This window comes from Salvelinus sp. IW2-2015, linkage group LG13 (genome assembly GCF_002910315.2).
Source record: "Salvelinus sp. IW2-2015 linkage group LG13, ASM291031v2, whole genome shotgun sequence".
Classification (NCBI taxonomy): Eukaryota; Metazoa; Chordata; class Actinopteri; order Salmoniformes; family Salmonidae; genus Salvelinus; species Salvelinus sp. IW2-2015.
The window spans coordinates 33640570-33660442 of NC_036853.1; the positions used below are offsets into that span (position 1 = coordinate 33640570).

The 19873-nt window shown below is 44.3% G+C and overlaps 1 protein-coding gene across 1 annotated transcript in view; it reads right to left on the reverse strand.

Moving 5' to 3' along the window:
- The window catches only part of LOC111971362 (VWFA and cache domain-containing protein 1), an 82413-nt gene extending 63864 nt beyond the window's left edge, over positions 1–18549 (reverse strand). The window contains 1 exon segment of the mRNA XM_023998104.2: positions 18016–18549. Coding sequence (XP_023853872.2) covers positions 18016–18267 — 252 coding nt within the window. The 5' untranslated portion in view covers positions 18268–18549.
- Between the last annotated feature and the right edge of the window lie 1324 nt (positions 18550–19873).

Below are 19873 nucleotides of genomic sequence, written 5' to 3' on the forward strand. Positions count from 1 at the left end.
AGCTAGCTGGCTGCTTATAACGTTAGCTTCRGGCAACAGGGTTAAGTAGCTGGCTAGCTATGTATTTTCATGAACTGAAGTTCAATTTCAATAGGCGAACAATACTTACTCATAAGGATTCCTAAATCATTGCTAAGAATTAGTGGTGTAACGGACCGTAGTTGATCCGTATCAATCACCACCCACGGTTCGGCACGCATGTGAACCGCAGATCAATTGCAAAGTTCAACCATCATAGTGTGAAACACAGGTTTTACTGCCGCTGTTACTTTTTAAAGTAATAATTCCCTAAATCTCGATGCAGAGTCGCAGTGAAAAAATAAAGACAGATACATGCTGTGTTTTACTCTGAAGCCAAAAAGGCTGATTTGATTATTTTAAAAAGCAGTTGTGTGTACTGCTCACGTGAACGGGGAACGTTGAATCCCAACGAATCGATCCTGGATTCTCGCGTTGCAAAAAGCCAAGAAAAAAAAGAGCAGTGGAAGAGCTGAAGAACTGGAAAAGTCTGRAACTGGAAAAGTGGAACTGGAAAAGGCTTTCCTGTTAAATATGAAGACGGAAGAAGGGTGGTGGACAACACCATTACGGTTTGCAGCCATCGTGCCACAAGTTGGCCGTTTGATCATGGAAATACATCGAGCGTGGCCACACAGTTAAAGCGTCATCAGCCTGGTGTATCAGTGGCGGGAGCCAACTCAGCCAAGAGACAACTTCTCACCGCGGCATTTAAACCCTTTGCTATAGAATCCGACCGGGCTGAAGCCATCACCAAATCTCTTGGGATGTTTATCGCTGCAGACATCCTCTGTTGTGGAAAACAAAGGGTTTTAAAAAATATGGTAAAGGTGCTTGAGCCACGCTAGGAAATCCCCTCACGCACCCACTTCACTATGAAGATCGTGCCAGATCTTTATGAACAGGAAAATATCAAAATTGCCGACAAACTATCCAAGATATTCTCTGTTGACCTCACCACAGACGGGTGGACCTCCAGGGGAACGGAAAGCTACGTGACTGTGACTGACTACTCACTACACCACAGAGGAGTGGTAGATGCAAAGTCTGGCGCTACAKACACGCCCCCTCTATGAGAGTCACACAGGCACAAATCTGCCACAGGTACTGCTAAGAGCAGTAGCAGAGTGGAAGCTAGAGAGGCCCAATAGCAATATCCCAACCACCACAGATAATGCCAAGAACCAAGTAAATGCAGTGATAGAGGCTGGACTGGGGCCACAGATAGCTTGCACATGTGATCAATTTAGCATCCCAAAGGGGAATCTCAGTGAACCAGATGGACCGACCTCCTTGGGAGGATCAGGAAGGTGGTTTCCTTTTTCCACCGAAGCACAACAGCCGCTCATGTGCTTAAGACCAAGCAAGAAATGTTACAGCTACCGACCCACGAGCTCATACACCATGTCACAACAAGATGGAACTCYACTTATGACATGTTGGAGMGCTGTATACTCTGCACTGGCAGACAAAACCCTGACARAAATAAAGACGTCGTCACCTTGTCTGATGACGTGAAAGTGGCAGAGGARGTCCTCCAGGTGCTCAAACCCCTCAAAACGGTTACARCCCTATKGAGCACTGACACTGCACCGTCTGTGTCCATGATCCTACCTCTGAAAACAACGATTCTACAACCCATGGCCCCAAGTGAGGAAGACGCACCATCACTAGAGATAAAAAGGCTGCCATAAGAGAGGACCTGAGCACCAGATACCCCCCCCTTAAAGTACAGGAATACCTTCATAGATCGACTGCACTGGTTCCAAAGGTTCGAGTCCCTGCCTGTTCCAGTCCCTGCCTGATCCAGTCCCTGTCTCACCTAGACCCTGCACTACACTGGAGGACATACAGTGATCTCACCACTGAGACTGTGGCCACTGAAGAGAGAAAAAAAGAAGTGAATGACTTAATAAATATACTGCAGTCTAATCTTAGTCTATGCCTTTGCTATTAGAATCTTCAATTTTTTAATTGGAATAATAATGGCTTTTATTAAATGTTATTGCCACAATTATAGTTCTATGAAATGTGAAAATTAATATTTAGTTAGTTTAATAGATCAAGTAATTTTTTTCTGCAGGGTCAAGCCACAGAGCCGACAGGAGCAGACTCAGACGCATCTCCTCCTTCAAAATAATTTGGCAACGAWGGAGCTTTTCGGGGAGACCTTTGCGTGCAAGGATGCATGCAAGACGTTTGCCAACACCAAAGAGGAGGTGGCATCCTACAAGGCAGCGAGCGTCATTCCAGTGGATGGTGATCCACTGGCATGGTGGAAAAGCAATGTGTAAGTACCCTCACATTGCCATGATGGAAAAACGCTACCTGGCAGTGCCTGGCACTTCAGTTCCCAGCGAGAGGATGTTCTCCATGGCAGGGGACACAGTGACTGCAAAGAGGTCTACCCTCTCCCCAGACAATGTAGACATCCTCATCYTTTTGAAAAATTATTTGAAGTTATAATCTCAATATCTTTTTATATTATATTTTATCTTTTTATATTTATTATATATATATATTTTTTTTCATTCACTATTGTTCAAAGGAAGAAGGTATCATGCCTCATATTGCACTTTAATTTAACAATTGAGTATTGACCATTTATTTCAAGATTTTCTTTTAACTTTGAAAAATTCCTTGCTTTAAGTGTTTTTTAAGTAATAAATGGAAAGCAAAGTTATTCATCTCCCTTTTTATTGCTGATCTGAAAAAGGATGCGATCCGTGACTCAAAACCGTGATCCGATCTGAACCGTGAGTTGTGTGATCYGTTGCACCAATAAGAATAATGAAAATGACTGCAGTTCCTACTGGTCATTGTTTTCAGGCTGGTTGTATTGGTGCTAGCTAGGTACCAAGCTAAAGCTAGATACCCCAGAAGTTGCGGTCAAACAAATGATGCTTTATTGCCAACGCGGTAATGTAAAACACATYGTTCGTGGCCTGGTGTTTGTTTGCAGACTTTTCTGTACAGCTTTGACAGAGCTACTGTATCTATTTTGACACGCAAAAGACCCAAACGGCGTTCCATAGTATGTATGTTGTGAAGCTAATAGCAGTGACGCTATTACTGTGTAAATCCGGTAGGGCAACATCTGAAAAATAGCGCACTTGGTRGTGTGTACCGGTGCTCGACCAGTCGGCGAAAGCCAACATCACACACGACAGAGAMCGGTTGATTGCCAAGGTCAATGAATTCCATTATCTTGGCTTTAATRGATTTCGTCTYTGAGTTGWMWCGCTGAAATTTTCTTACTCTTTCAAATGACTGCTCGACTTATTGACTRCTCGATCCACACAGCAGACATTGCRGGCTGACATGGCGGGCTAGTTTAGGAACGCTGTGTTGCACGTGCAGCGCAAACTTTTACGTAGCATCATTACGTCATGTACGTTATATAGGTATGCACAGTAGCTTTGACATMATTTTTTTAACATCGGTGTTAAACTCGACATCGGGCCGATACCGATGTGRGCATTTTTAGCTACTATCGTCCGATATGTTCACCGATATATCGTGCATCCCTAGTTTTTGGTAGCGTTACAAGGCACTGTTTCTCAAACTTACAGAAGGCAAAGCATTTCTCCCCCMAAAAAGTGTGACTAYTAGTTGGCAGGGGTATTTACTTCAACATTATTGTGACTTCCTGGTAGATGTTTTCTAAGACCYCTTTTCAATCTGCTTGACCAGAAATCAAAGCTATTACTTACGGACACCTTTTTCAGATGGAAAATGGTATCTATGCCTTCATTTCCCCCAAAGAGAGAGACTCTTATCTTTCATTTGACACCCAATTTGATCTGCTCCTATAAACTTCMCCTAGGTGCTCATGGGTCTTTTCACATGGAAATGACCAGCTGTTGGTTTTGGCGCGAGTTGAAATGCCCACTGGAAGCACCGGCGTTCTGACAAACTGTCACACCTAATCMTTTGTTTTAAACCCAAACAACAATGGCGTCTGGATGAAGGACGATAAGACGTGCCAAATCCTGGCTTTAACCCAGCGGGTGCCAGACTCAGCTGAGATAACCAACGCAGAGAAAAGACAGAGGCAAATACAATACACTAGCAATCTATAACTCACCGCACCAGACCCCGTGGCTAAGGTCCTTCAACATTGGATTACCAGCTGAATGGAATGAGAACAGGGAAAACATCCGTGCAGTGTTTCACTGCGTTCCAGGTAKCTAGAACACATTAGGGAACATTTTACCCAAGGATAAAGCAAAGMGAGGGGGAATTGGTGAATGATTTCACCACACACAAAGATGTGGCGTGAGATATGTGAAGCGAAACGAGCTGTTGTTGCGTCTGACAATGTGTCAAACACAGTCTACTGACAGCGAGCATACGGGGAAATCTCCCAAAATAGGCCGGGTTCTCTCAGCTATTCAGTCACAATCATTATTGTGGGTACACTGTCATTGTGGATTTGTGTGAGATATACACCAGTGTTTTACGTTATTGTAAGCTCTGGGGTCATTGTATACATCAGGAGTGTGACGCTAAAGACACGTGGCAAGCAGAATCAACTACCTCCGCATCATTCAAGAAGGTATTAACGTTCACAGTGACACTACAGCCACCGGGCGTMCGGCACTGCCCGTGACGCACTCGCGTTGCGTCACGTCATGTCCAATGGCAGTGTCCATGCTCAAGAATCAGAGGTTCAAATCGCGATGGATGACGTGCGCATTCTAGCTTTGTTGTACATGGCCTCGACTATACACCACTGGTTGTTTTATTAAGATGAATGAAATCAAGAAGCTACTACTAGCACGCTAGCTATATTGACTAGCTACGTTCACAATGTAAACAAAAGCAACTTGTGAAATTAGAATAGAATTTAATACAACAACTAGCAACAATTTAATGAGTACCCGCGAAAAACTGGACCAAAGTTATTGTACTTACGCAGAATTGATGAATATGCTACTGTACAGTAGGCAAAATAGAATAAAGATGCTGTTCCGCTCTCAAAAATAAGGCGCCCCGAGTAAAACAGCACATTGCGGAGCATATAGTGGAGCTGAAGAGTTAGCCGTAATGTAAATGCACGCTGAAAAGTACCTTGGAGCCAAGACCATGCCTTGGTTCCAAGTTAGAGCAGRTCTACTGGACCCATGGCCCAGGCAGACAAAAGTCTGAGCCTTTTGGGTAAAACAATGGGGTACCTTTCTCAATGTAAATGCACCAAAAGAGAACACCCCAAGGACATCAACACGTTTCTTGAATGCAAATCATGACAGGATTTCACACCTTGAGCAATAGAAAGAAGGGTAGAGACACAGGAGGAGGGAGAGACAGCGAGCCTGTGCTTCAATTCCGATGATGCAGGAAACATATGACAGCTAGCCTCTCATGTTGGAATACTCCATATGGCTTTCCCCTCACACTGCAGCGAACCAAAACACTAGGATAGAGGCCTCGTTAAAAACACAGACACACATGCATTCACACTTTACAGCCCACCTGCATTCCCACAGTGTTCGGTGTCTTTCTCCAAGCCTCCTTTACACACACACYAGCTCTTTCAGCAGACGCCAGGGACCGGGGACTGACACAAGCTGTCCCCAAGGCTCTGCTWGAGGCGCGTTGGCACAGGACCAGCCAGCCCACCAGCCTTGGCACAGACAAACACCTCAATTACCTCGACTAACCGGTGCCCCCGCACACTGACTCTTCACCGGTACCCCCCTGTATATAGCCTCGCTGTTGTTATTTTACTGTTGCTCTTCAATTATTTGTTACTTTTATTTCTTTAGAGAGATATATATATATTATTATTTTTTTACTGCATTGTTGGTTTGGGCTAAAAAAAGCATTTCRCTGTAAGTTCTACACAACGCAAGTGACAAATAAAATCTGATTTGACCTAACATCTGTCCTACAAGCCTCTTAAAGCCTGGGTAGTCAACCCAACTCAGCAGCTACTCAACCCGCATACTGAAAAGAATGCCAGAGGGTAGTTCTGGGTACCAGGCTATACCCATATACTGCCTGTTTACCACAGTCTGGTGCTTAAAGACATCAATCATCTTTTTTTTCTTCTTTTTTTAAGTTTAAAAATAACATCCCAAGTATAAATACAGTAAAGTACACACACTAAAAGGGTAAAAACAAAATAGTGTTGCAAAATAGCGCTGCTAATTTCAAACAATAGGGCATTCAAGGAGATCGTCTGATCGGGAATTTGTGATGGTATCACCCCCCCCCCCCTAACTTGAGGGACAAAAGAAGAAATGCCACCCCCACTCATGTGTCTTGAGGATACCTGGACTACCTACTGAGATGTGCCTTTTGTTAAGTAAATCAGGTGATAAATGTGCTGGAAAGGAGACTGGGGGAGGACTACAAATCATAGGGCTGGGTGGTATGACCACACTTTCACCAAGACAGGCATATCTCCGCCAAATCTCTTTCCTGCATCTAAATAAATCACACCTCTTACTCTTCGGGTCATAAACTTACACACACACAGAAAGAGAAAGTCTCAACCCAGCAGATCGTAATGGGACACATAAAGCCCAAACCATACGAGCTGTATTCTTCTGACAGCCATGTAATGTAATGTTGACGTAGTAGCAGGAGGAAATGTACAGTTTGATGTTGAGCAGCGGGCCCGTTTGGTGCTGCTAATGCCCGTTTTGCCATACCCAACCAGCCAGTGAGTCAGTCCAGATAGCATGACCCAGTCCTCGGCAGACAGAGCTCTGAGCTTAGAGACACTGATAGCCAAACACAGCTGCTGCTGCTGTGTGTGTGTGTGTGTCTCTCTCACACACCTGGTCTCCCCTCTCACTCAAAGCACCCAACACTACTCTATTACCCATTTCAGAAAGAAGATGTGGTATATTACCTGTAAAAAATAAATAAATAGAAGTCGATGTTTATATGACCCCCTTTTAAACAGCTGGTTATTTACCACCTTCTTGTATGTGTACCCCGATCTATACATATCAGTGGGTAATTGGMAGATTGGGAGGGGTGGCGGGTGTTAAACCAGTGGGACTGTTTGCATTTCAAATTAGGAAGGTGTTAAACAATTGAAGTGTTAATTAATTTACTGTATAGAAGCAGAGAACCATTCAGGACCCGATTCCTGTATTTTGGATACAGGGTGTGAAAATGCAGGAATCATGAAGTATTTTAGCCCCTGCCCCTTYATAACAAATAGCAGGTAAAAAGTTGCAGGCATGGTAAATTAGTGGAAACTTTGTCTGTGTATGAAAGTGGTCTCCGAATCAGTGAGCCATTTTCCCCCCACTCTCCTTTCTAAAAATAAATAAATWCAAAGAAAGACCACCACTCTTTTTATCCTTTCATCTGCCAAACAACATTGTGTTACAGCGAGACAAGTGGTCAGAGTTCATCCAGGGTCACTTCCTATTTAAAGATACTCTTTGAARAGGGTAGGGTTTCAGATGTTTTCGCAAGACGGGCAGGGACTCTGCTGTCCTAGCTTCAGGGGGAAGCTGGTTCCACCATTTGGGTTCCAGGACAGAGAAGAGCTTGGACTGGGCTGAGCGGGAGCTGCCCTCCTGTAGGGGTGGCAGGGCCAAGAGACCAGAGGGGTGGCAGAACAGCGTACTCTGGCTGGGGTGTAGGGTTTGAGCGTAGCCTGAAGCTAGGGAGAGGCAGATCCTCTTGATGCTCTGTGAGAAAGTAACATGGTCTCACAGTGGATGCGAGCTTCGACTGGAAGGAAGCCAGTGGAAGGTGCGGATCAGCGGGGTGACATGAGAGAATTTGGAACGGATGAACACCAGGCGGGCTGCAGCGTTCTGGATAAGTTGCAGGGGTTTGATGGCACAACCAGGGAGCCCAGCCAACAGGAAGTTGCAGTAGTCCAGACGGAAGATGACAAGGTCCTGGATTAGGACCTGCGCCACCAAGTCCAAACATCTCCTTTACTTCCCTTTGGCTGCTCATCAGCAGGGCCTGAACACCATCCAAGTCACTTCCACTATAAACACCGTGGGCCCGAGGACATTGGGAAAAAACACTGTCAAAAATCAGTTATGGCAAGAACCAGTGTCTGGAACGCGTTTCATAGGACTCGTTCTGCAACACCTTGCTACTCGCTAACATTATCAACTAAAACACAAAACGCAGCATGTAGTGTTCATCTCATGTTTCATGAGCTGAAATTAAAGATCACAGAAATGTTCTAGATGCATCTCTTTACATCCCTATTAGTGAGCCTCTCTCATTTGCCCAGATAATCCATCCACCTGAGAGAATGACATATCAAGGGAGCGAAATCAACACAATGATCATTACACAGGTGCAACTTGTGCTGGCTACTAAAATGTGCAGTTTTGTCACAACACACTGTCAAGTTGAGGTGAGCCTGCAAGTGGCATGCTGACCAGAGCTGTTGCCAGAGAATTTTATGTTAATTTCTCTACCATAAACTGCCTCCATCGTTTTGGAGAATTTGGCAGTAAGTCCAACCGGCCTCACAAGCGCAGGCCAAGTGTAACCACAACAGCCCAGGACCTCCACATCCGGCATCGTCACCTGAGGGTCAGACCAGCCACCCGGACAGCTKATGAAACTGTGGGTTTTTCACAACCGAAGAATTCCTACACAAACCGTCAGAAACCGTCTCAGGGAAGCTCATCTGCGTGCTCGTCGTCCTCACCAGGATCTTRACCCGACTACAGTTTGGCGTCGCGACCGACTCCAGCGGCCAAATGCTCACCWTCGTTGACCACCGAAGTGTGGTCTTTACGGATTAATCCCGGTTTCAACTGTACCGGGCAGATGGCAGACAACGTGTGTGGCGTCRTGTGGGCGAGCAGGTTGCTGATGTCAACGTTGTGAACAGAGTGCATCATGGTGGCGTGGCGTTATGGTATGGGGAAGGCATAAGCTACACACAATGAACACAATTGCATTTTATCAATGGCAATTTGAATGCACAGAGATACCGTGAATGAGATCCTGAGGCCAATTGTCGTGCCATTCATCCGGCGCCATCATCTCATGTTTCAGCATGAAAATGCACGGCCCCATGTCGCAAGGATCTGTACACAATTCCTGGAAGATAAAAACGTCCCACTTCTTCCATGGCCTGCATAGTCACCAGAGATATCACCCATTGAGTATGTTTGGGAAGTAGTGGGACAACATTCCACAGGCCACAATCAACAGCCTGATCAACTCAATGCGAAGGAGATGTGCCACGCGCTGCATGAGGAAAATGGTGGTCAGACCAGATACTGACTGGTTTTCTGACCCACGCTCCTACTTTATTATTTATTATTTATTTAAATAATTGTTTTATGTGACCAACAGAAGCATATCTGTATTCTGAGTCATGTGAAATCCATAGATTAAGGCCCTAATTTCTTTTATTTCAATTGAGTGATTTCCTTATATGAACTGTAACTCAGTAAAACCGTTGAAATTGTTGCGTTTATATTTTCTGGGTCAGAGTAGCTAGCTACCGTAACCAACACCAGGCACAGTCTCACGTTTGACAGCCCACAGAACTTGTAGCTAGCGTCGGATGTAATACATACCCTGCCCATCTGATTGTCGAACAACTTTACGGAAGCTATTTTCACTAGAGTAGCTATTTTCCGATCAGTGTGTGCATTGCACATGAAGGTTACGACCAAAGATGCACTGTGTTGTTTGGGGAATTCAATGTTTGCACGGTACGCCGGGGGTTTTGCTCAATTACCATTCAATTGATCCTCCTAAGGAGAGGTCTCAGCCACGCAAAGCGAACTCGCCCAGTCTTTTCCCAGAAAACACAGTGCCACCACATGTTAATAAGCAAAAGGGGACATGAATTGTTGAGATAATTGTAATTYAAACCCTCAAGTCATGACAGTCACTTACCAAATTCCGTTTTGGACGAGACTGACATTAATACCAAAATTATCCTAGTTAAACTTTGTAGTCCATTTTGACACTAGAATTWACATTTCTGACTCATATCAATGCCACATAGGCCATTTAAAAGCTGAGAAGTTGGTTCTATGGGGAAGTTGACCTTTAAACATTTCAATCTAAGACAACAACYTCATTTCTACCTTTCGTTGTGCCTGCCAACGTGACATTCTTGCGCTGCGGCTCCAAACTTACCATAAATATCAGTAGCCACCGACTAGCCAGTAAGCTTGCGAACTATTCAACAATGCAAGGGGCGTTTCCTCTACCCTTGAATAATGCAACGAAACCATATTACATTCTTGAATAATGCAACAATTCACAAGCATGTAGCTTGCAAGACAGTAACACTAGCTAGCTAATAATATTAGCATATCAAACAACATTTATTTATAAAACAACTAACTAAGATATCACCTTCCTTTACAACTGTTAAATACATATTTCTAAGTTTAGTGTTATAGAAAATGTGCATATTTACTAAAGGTCTCTCTTAATCAAAACGTCTGCCCTCATCGCTGTGGACGTCTCACAAAGCTCTAGCTTGGCTTCCTGAAATCACGAGGAACTCGCCTCTGATCTCATATTAATCTATGACAAAGASTGCTTTTTCGTTTAAAATCTACGATTCATTTTAATTCATGGCTATAAAAAAATGATCTCTGGATGTGTTACAGCGATGAAACCGCTCTCTCCTGCTGCGTTACGATGTAAAGACTGCGGGCATGTGCTTTGTCAGTGACTGTGGGGTCGGGTTCAGCCAGGAGTTAATGCAYAGTCGGAAGACCGAATAAAATGGTAGGAGGGACATCCCAGCTTCAAGTGGTTTTACATTTCACATCCTACGTCACCAAAAAATGTTGAACCGGTACCACACCCACACAGGTCCCCTCAACAGTGACTTTACATCTATTAAGAAACGGCAACACTTTTAGAACGTAACAGCATGTCACTGCAATCTCCAGGTAAAACTCAATAAAACAAGTTTAAAATATTGTGAAAATGTCTATACATTACAGCTGTTTGAAAATAATCTGCTATTAGGATTTTTTGCTTCATGAACGTTGAGCTAAACGAGACAATTCTGYTCACACTGCTCTGCTTAAGGGGGGCAACCGTCGGGCAAGTGGCATGCAACCTCCGGCGGTAGCRTTTGAGACGCCAAAAATACGCAAGTTCACATTACATCTCTCGATATTCTCCTTAAATTCGTGAGAACAGAGCCAAAGCTAGCGACTGAAAACCAACCTGGTCTCGTAACAGTAGGGGCTCCAACTCTCCCCTCATTGGGAATGCAAAGCCTCCTGAAGAAGAGTGAGAAGAGAATAGAAGAGGGGGGTTGGGGAATTCTCAAGAGCTAACAAACGTACGGGGCTGTGGGAGGAGGGAGGGTAGCCATTGATCTCCCTACTTCCCTCAACAGTGTGCCTGCTCCTCCCCATCCCCCATTCCTTATTCTTTACCTCTTTCTTTTTTKGGGAGTTCAGTTAATTTTAGCCGAGCCCATTGTGGTGAGTGAAGGGGTGGTATGGAGAGGTCTCTGCCCTGCTATACTGGGTCATGCGTGCTGGATCTACACACAGGGATCCCCCCCGAGGACACACACACACACACAAAGACAGGCTACCATAAAGCTCCTTTTCTGAGAGCGAGAGAGAGAGATTGAGAGGAGAGTGTTAGGCTAACTGGATTGTGCCATTTCTTGCTACTGGCCACCCCAACTTCAGTTTCTGGGCCTAACTAACTGATCACCGGACACTCGAAGGGAACATAGCTTTGATGGAACTGATTTTTTAAAAAGTCAGGAAATTCAGGAATGTGAGGAGGCCAGGCGGTTTTCTATAACTAAGGAAAAACAAAAATATAGCCCAATGTTTTGGTCCATTTAAGTGAGACAGTTGCAGAGGAACATTCCCTCCTGATTCTTAACTCTGGCATGGCATCCCAGGGGACAGTTTGTACAAGATACCAGGAAGGTGGGAGAGAGGCGGGTGGGGGGGGGGGAGGACAAGAGCAAAAACAGAAGAGGTAGCGAGCTAACTTAAAAACGATTTGGTCTGCGAACATACAACAACAAAAAACTTTTACAAAAACAGTTATGTGGGAATCCCATCAGATAAATGATCTAGTCTACCACGCCGTAGTGTACCAACTGATTTAAACCCAGCAGCTGGCCCAGACCAGTCAACTCAGGCGACTTTTACAAAAACAGTTATGTGGGAATCCCATCAGATAAATGATCTAGTCTACCACGCCGTAGTGTACCAACTGATTTAAACCCAGCAGCTGGCCCAGACCAGTCAACTCAGGCGGGAAGGAAAGGAGATCAACTATGTAGTCATACTGTAACTCACTCCTTTTGTCCAGACCAGATGAGAGAATGTCCCAAATGGCACCCTATTCCCTTTATAGTGCGCAACTTTTTTGAAAAGGGCCCACAGGGGCCTATATAGTGTGACATTTGGAAAACAGCCGTGTTCTGGAGACTGGACCGTCAATCCTTCATCTCGAACAACGCTGTTCACCATTTTATTCATTCCTGGCCTTGGCGAGGGGAGATGGGGGGGGGGGGGGGGGTTTAAAAGGGGCTGAAACAAGGGGATTGAGTATCTCACCGCCTGGAGCAGACTGAAACACAAGCAACTCACATGTATTGAAAATGTGCCATGGCTAGTCTCCTGCAGCATTGGAAGCGAGGGAGCATACTGCTTCAGAGCTGAGCTATTTCACTAGGTTCTTCTTGACAACCAAAAATTTTACACGCATCTTAAATTGCTCCAATAAGTAAACGAGACTGGTCCCTAAACCTTGCCGATTAACAATGCTATGTGGAATCGTAACAACTGCTTCAACGTAAAACAAAATAGAATACGACAGGACGACAGAGAGCCCAAAACCCGAAAAGGAAGATCACCCAGTAACAACGTTCGAGATCTTTTGAACAAACAGAACACAGCTTTTAAGAGGCGAGGTCAGCGGGAGTTCAGGCATTGGAACAAAGGAGTAGCAGCTCGCCCTGTCAGAGAAACATGTGCAAGGGAGTAAAGTAGCCGGGGGGCCGGGAGGCAACAGCCGAGGCCCGCCACAGAGACCACCACTCTACCCCAGCACGGCTAAGAGTGACGGGTGTGAGAGCCAGGGCCGGTAACCGCCACAGAGACCCAGCCACTCTACCCCAGCACGGCTAAGAGTGACGGGTGTGAGAGCCAGGGCCGGTAACCGCCACAGAGACCCAGCCACTCTACCCCAGCACGGCTAAGAGTGACGGGTGTGAGAGCCAGGGCCGGTAACCGCCACAGAGACCCAGCCACTCTACCCCAGCACGGCTAAGAGTGACGTGTGAGAGCCAAGGCCGGTAACCGCCACAGAGACCCAGCCACTCTACCCAGCACGGCTAAGAGTGACGGGTGTGAGAGCCAGGGCGGTACCGCCACAGAGACCCAGCCACTCTACCCCAGCACGGCTAAGAGTGACGGGTGTGAGAGCCAGGGCCGGTAACCGCCACAGAGACCCAGCCACTCTACCCCAGCACGGCTAAGAGTGACGGGTGTGAGAGCCAGGGCCGGTAACCGCCACAGAGACCCAGCCACTCTACCCCAGCATGGCTAAGAGTGATGGATGTGAGAGCCAGGGCCGGTAACCGCCACAGGATCAGGCAATACTGATCTAGACGAAGCCATCTTTCTGAGTGTACTTCTGTGTTTTTTTKGGGRGGGGGKCTGCATCGTCTACTACAGTGCAATTTAGAAAATATATGTGTCATGATTTAAAGCAACCTAAGCCATTACAAGAGGAGCATAGCCAGCTTTGAAGCTGCTCTGCAGAGAAACATCAGGAATTCTGAATATTTTGGTGCATTTTACTATTTTATAGTTTGTCTTTTGACCAATGGGAGGGAGGAAGAGAGTGAGAGATAGGATGTGCCGAGAGAGGTCTAACTAAGCTTATAATGCATTCCCTATGCTCTGCTTAGGTCGCTAGGCCTAACTGGACCTAAAGCCTATACTGTAGGCCTGGGTCGGTGTTTTTTTATTTAATTTATTAACCTTATTTAACTAGGCAAGTCAGTTAAGAGCAAATTCTTATTTTCAATGACGTCCTAGGAACAGTGGGTTAACTGCCTTGTTCAGGGGCAGAACGACATATTTTATAACCTTGTCAGCTCGGGGATTCGATCTTGCAACTTTTCGGTTACTAGTCCAACGCTCGAACCACTAGGCTACCTGCCTGTCTCAACAGCTGAGAAAGAATACACCCACTAGCACAGTGGCCACCAACATTTACTGAGTCAACATCACTTAGCAAGCAAAGATGTACTGCTCAGATTTTAAAAAATATATATTAAAAAATTATTAAACATTACATTTTTTTTTTTTACATTAACCTATTAAAAACTGTTATGTAGGAATGAGTTTTGTGGAGTAGGCCTAATACATTACCACAGCATATCGGCTATATGCCCGGCCCGCCRATATTGTTCTCAGACCATATCATATTTCAAAACTCAAGCTTTGATAATAAAATAGATCAGTTCGTGTAGCACTTGCGAGGCACAGCTGAACACAAATTAAAATAATTTGCTTGTTTATTTTACTGGTCTGATGGTACCTGCATCTGATGGTCATGGTGCTTTCAAGACAACTGGGAACTCGGGGGGGGGGGGTTAAATCATGTCCGTGATCTTCAGGCCGGAGCTCTAGAAAGATGCCCGAGTTCCCAGCTGCTTTGAACAGCATTAGTCTGAGATTCCCGAGTTCCCAGTTGCCTTGAACACAGCATTAGTCTGAGCGGAGGGAGAGAGCAGCAGAGGGTCTAGCTCTCACCGTCCCTGCTCATTCCTTTCCTCCTGTGAGACTGACCAGAGAGGGGACATTGTCCTCCACCTGATGGCGAAACTCAATTCGCACTGCATCCGCCTCAGGCACAAATTCATGTTATTCCTATGACGAGAGAAAGTTAAATATTCCGTGATATTAAAATAGACACGACGAGATGCTAATAATAAAACGCAGGCCTATTGATACACTTGGCTACTCATTAATTCCAGCTGAAGCACGAGTGGAAGTAGGCAGAAGTGTGTTTTATGTTTAGTAAAAGTGTTGAATAAAAACAGTGTTGACAGTGCTGAATAAAAACTTCAACATGAACKCACAAAAAGACAGCATCACTTTGCTGTATTCTTTGACAGACTCTCTGGTCATCGTTTTAAAAGTTATGATATGTCAAGTAGGCTAGTATCAAACTTAGCTGGGGCCGGGGATGTGCAAGCTGYAGGCATGGTGATTTGAGCTATCCCATTTAGCCACAGCTCTCCCGGTCCGCCAGGTAGCAGGAGTTTGCAAATTAAATGGTWCAAATTGGGAACACTTTGCCGATCCAGCGCGCAGGGTTTCTGAATCAAGTGCGCCAACAGCGCAACAAAAAAAAAGTTTAAAAAGGGAGCACAAGCTTTTCTACAGAAATGTTTGCCGATTGACGAGGAATGCCTTGAAGATCGACCAGTCGATCGCCCGGTTGGTGACCACTGCACTAGTGTATAAAAATATCAACCACAACATCTGTTTGTTTAACTTACGATTTTAAACTTCAAAACCAGCTAAAATTGGGTCAACAATTATTCATTCAAAATTATAACAATTTCAACCACTGAATGCCCATAAAAATGCTTGCAGAGGTAGGCCTACTCACTCATCGGCAAAGCTCCTCTCCACAGAAGCACTTGATTATCTACGCATTAAGTTACAAACACGATTGAGAACATAGGGTTGCCTGTGCTACCAGGCTCCCTTGATAATTGAATAACTCACTGACAGATTGCATCAATTTGACCCATTGACTCAAGAGACCATGACAGGGCAGTGACACACATCAAATTACAAACAAGACCAGGGTTTGGGGATGGGGTTTGGTTGGCGTTGCATTACATTACATCCACAGATTTGGAGTTAAGAGGACAAAGTGAGGTTTGGTTAATTAAAAGAGGAGCAAAAACGGACTGGCCTAGACCGCTGTTAGAAACCACGCCATGACCACAGGAATTTTGTCAGGTTTATCAGATTATTTTGTGCSTCTTGTCTTTTTTCCCCTGTCATATTCCCCCTGGCTTCGCCATGGCCGGAGCACCTCATCCTGACCACGGCATATGGAAAATCCCAGGTAGCATTGCTAGAGACCGTTCTACACACCTGGAGCAACAGGCCMGGGCCAGACCGTGTCTGACTAAGCAGCAACACACAGGTGTCAGGGCAGAGAGCTACCATCCCATAGCCACATCTCGGGATTTATTTACATGGGCAGATTACAGTTTTGACTGGATTCACATCACCTCGCTGTGCGGTCAAAGAGGTCTGACCAAACACAGATTTATATCAAAGCAACACCTGGATTAAATGAGAAATGAGCTAAAATGCCAAGTTAGATTTTTACAGCTTGTCAAATAATATGAGTCAACCTAGAATGTTGCAAAAAAAAGTTTACAAAAAAAAAAGAAGGGAAACGATGAAAATACATTTTGGCATGAAATGTTTTTGTGGGATAAATCAGGAACAAACAGACCTCAGCCTCAAACCAGAAGACAGAATATGAGCYTTCATTCAGTCCACTCATTAGAAGTACACCACAGCAAAGGCAGGAATATTTAAAGACATCAATCGTAAAATAAAATGGATAATATGGTATTGTGAGGCCAATGAGAGAGAGAGAACAAAACAAAAACAGATAGAATGAGAGAGAGAAATTGTGAAGGGGGCAAGAGAAGAGAAATCGTGACAAAGGACGCTCCGGGGATCAGAGCAGGCCTGAAAGCTGGGTCTCAGTGGTAGGATRMAGAGTAGTGGGGAGATGAAACACAATTTGGGCCGGGCCCCCTACTGACCAGAACTATGGGGCCTGCCTCTGAAGTAACCCCCTGCATCACCACCGTCACCACATGTCTCACAGCCACCACTGTAGTATAGTCGGTTAGCCATTTGTTGATCAAGAGACACTACCTTCAAAATTAACAATACAAAACAGTGTTTCCCATTACAGAAGTAGTCTGGATTACATTTCAAATAACACAGATTTCTTTTCTGGGATATTTAGAAAGGTTTATAAAAAATGAAGTATCAATCTGTAATGGCATGCTATTGTGTACAATACACTTTGTATTCACAAAATAACTACACAGTCCACAAAATGTGGAAGCAAAATGAAGGTAGCCTAGTCATTTCAATCCATCGATAATTAAAATGTACAACTATTAAATAAACAACCATTCTAATTACTGGTGTTCTCMTCATAGCCTACTATCAGGCAAAGGGAAAATAAGTATAGGCCGACCAATTCGTTTAATTTTTAAAAATCCGGCTGAAATATTATGTTTTTTATTCAAACTAACGGCATATCGAATGAATTAATATGTAGCAATGTCATACTATTCATTGGAATAAGAGCAGTGGTGACAGGAGGGGGAAATGTGAACCCAGTGTTTGAAGTTCAAAGAAACCGTCTTCCTCCCCTCTCCATTCACACACCAATTTGGGTGTTTTATGCTATAGGCCGCCAAAAACATTTGTCACGCCAATAATAAGGTTCTGAGAAGATAATGCGGCTAACCAATGTTGAAATCCTGCCAGTAAACAACGTTATCAGAATAATTGATCCTCTGACCCCTTCAATTAATCCTTCCTATAAGCGATAAAGTTCCAGATAATGTGTCCCAACACCAACTATTTCAAGGTGCTGTTACTGTTGTTACACAGCAACRTTGTCAATATCCTTCAAAGAGAACGCCTTTCAGAATGGTTGYTACTGAGCCATTCAAAGGCAAATATACCGCAAGCTAAGAAAGGACGCGGCTGTAATATATATAGTTTGATGGAACATTAATTACATTTCTGACAACAAAGTTACAATAGTGTAGCACTGCAACAATGTAGTAACTAAAGATAATGCAAAATGATTCGCCGATTGTAGATTGCAAATGAACCAATTGATGATACAATGCGCAATTAGGACTACATACAATATATTAAAAAGTATGTTGTTGAATGAATATTTAAAAAATGTCGAATGTTGACAGAAATCGAAACAGAAAAGTGTGGTTACCTGCATGGTGAAGACTCCAAGCTCCTGCGAGGACAGTTTTTTCATTTGTACGGCTAAAACTTGTGCCTCCTCCAAGATCGAAAACTCAGTTTCAGCGCCACAAAATCCACAACATAGAAGCGACAATACTGCCACAAAGCTCCAAAAAACAGCCATGAAGTTACACCAGTGGAGTCTCGCGTTCTTATTCCAATTTGTGTATGGAATTCGTGTTAAAATCACGGATCCTTCTCCCCCTACTCGCCTCGCCATATGATGGCTGGTGTAGTTGTTGAATAGTAAACTGGAAATTCGCTTTGCAGCCGTGAGAAAAACTTCCAAGGGAACTATTTCACAACTTCGTAGCTATACCTGGCCTTAATTTCAAGACGAAATTCCTCGACTTTAAACGACGACATCAATTCATATTTTGGAAATCCACGAAGGTAGGAGAATACAATCCATAAAAGCGCTGATAGTTGTGCATTTGTCGATAGATCCTGCTCACTCCGCACCAACTCCAGTACAGCGTAAGCCGGAGAATCACAATGGGGGTGAAAGTAGGAGTACGGCAGCAAAACAACGGCATGGCGTTTGAGTTGGGAATGGATTGGGATTGTATTTGGAGAACGGTCTCCCAAAACAACTTGGCTACTGTAAAACAATATGCTGGACATATGATCTACCAATAGCTGCTCTACATCTGTAGAAGCAACATAGTATTTTATAAAACAACAAACCACAGTATAGACAAATACTGTGGAATATCGTTTATATTTAAATGTTCATCAAGCGGATAGAAATTACATAGGGCTAAAAAACTTTTTTAGGTGCTTTAGGTTGACTGCTATGTTACTGCAGTAATGGTGGATATTGTAGTCTTTTGACTGCAGAAAAACAAGAATCTCTAAAGTCGTCCCAGGTGAGGGAGAACCAACTGGCTGCGCAGGAGCCTTACCTTGTCGGTCTGGAACTCACCAATAGGCTACATTTCTTATTTGTGAAATTGAAACTAGCCAGTAAAACCAGGACCGGAGTCTCCCATAGAACATACTGTCTTCAGTGTCCATAATGTAAAGCAAGTAAAACCGGGGCCGGAGTCTCCCATAGAACATACTGTCTTCAGTGTCCATAATGTAAAGCAAGAAAACCGGGGCCGGAGTCCCCATAGAACAATACTGTCTTCAGTGTCCATAATGTAAAGCAAGTAAAACCGGGGCCGGAGTCTCCATAGAACATATGTCTTCAGTGTCCATAATGTAAAGCAAGTAAAACCGGGCGGGAGTCTCCCATAGAACAACTGTCCTTCAGTGTCCATAATGTAAAGCAAGTAAAACCGGGGCCGGAGTCTCCCATAGAACATACTGTCTTCAGTGTCCATAATGTAAAGCAAGTTAAACCGGGGCCGGAGTCTCCCATAGAACATACTGTCTTCGGTGTCCATAATGTAATTCACAGAACAGACACACCGGGTTCTAGGCTACTCCATATACTATACTGTATGTCATTTAAATGATCTCTGTATTTTATTTTATGAATGTAACTGAGATCTGATAATAAGATGTGACTGTGTTTGGAAGAATATGGGTTTCTAATGACAGTAAAGTCCTGCTCAGAGTAATATACATTTCATGTGATTCTTTAGAAGGGCTGCCACATGCCTACTTCCATCCAGTTGATGACCTCCAATCAACAGCCGCCTTTAAAAAGGGCCTCGCTCTGTTCCAAGCCCTGATTGGAGAATAGTACACATGAGCGTAAAGTCGTGTTCCTCTGCTCAGATGTTGCTGACGCATGCCAAATCGTACRATGCCTGGATAGGTATTTTACSTATCAGCTAACCTCATCATATGTTATATCAATTTGGTGCCCGACTGGC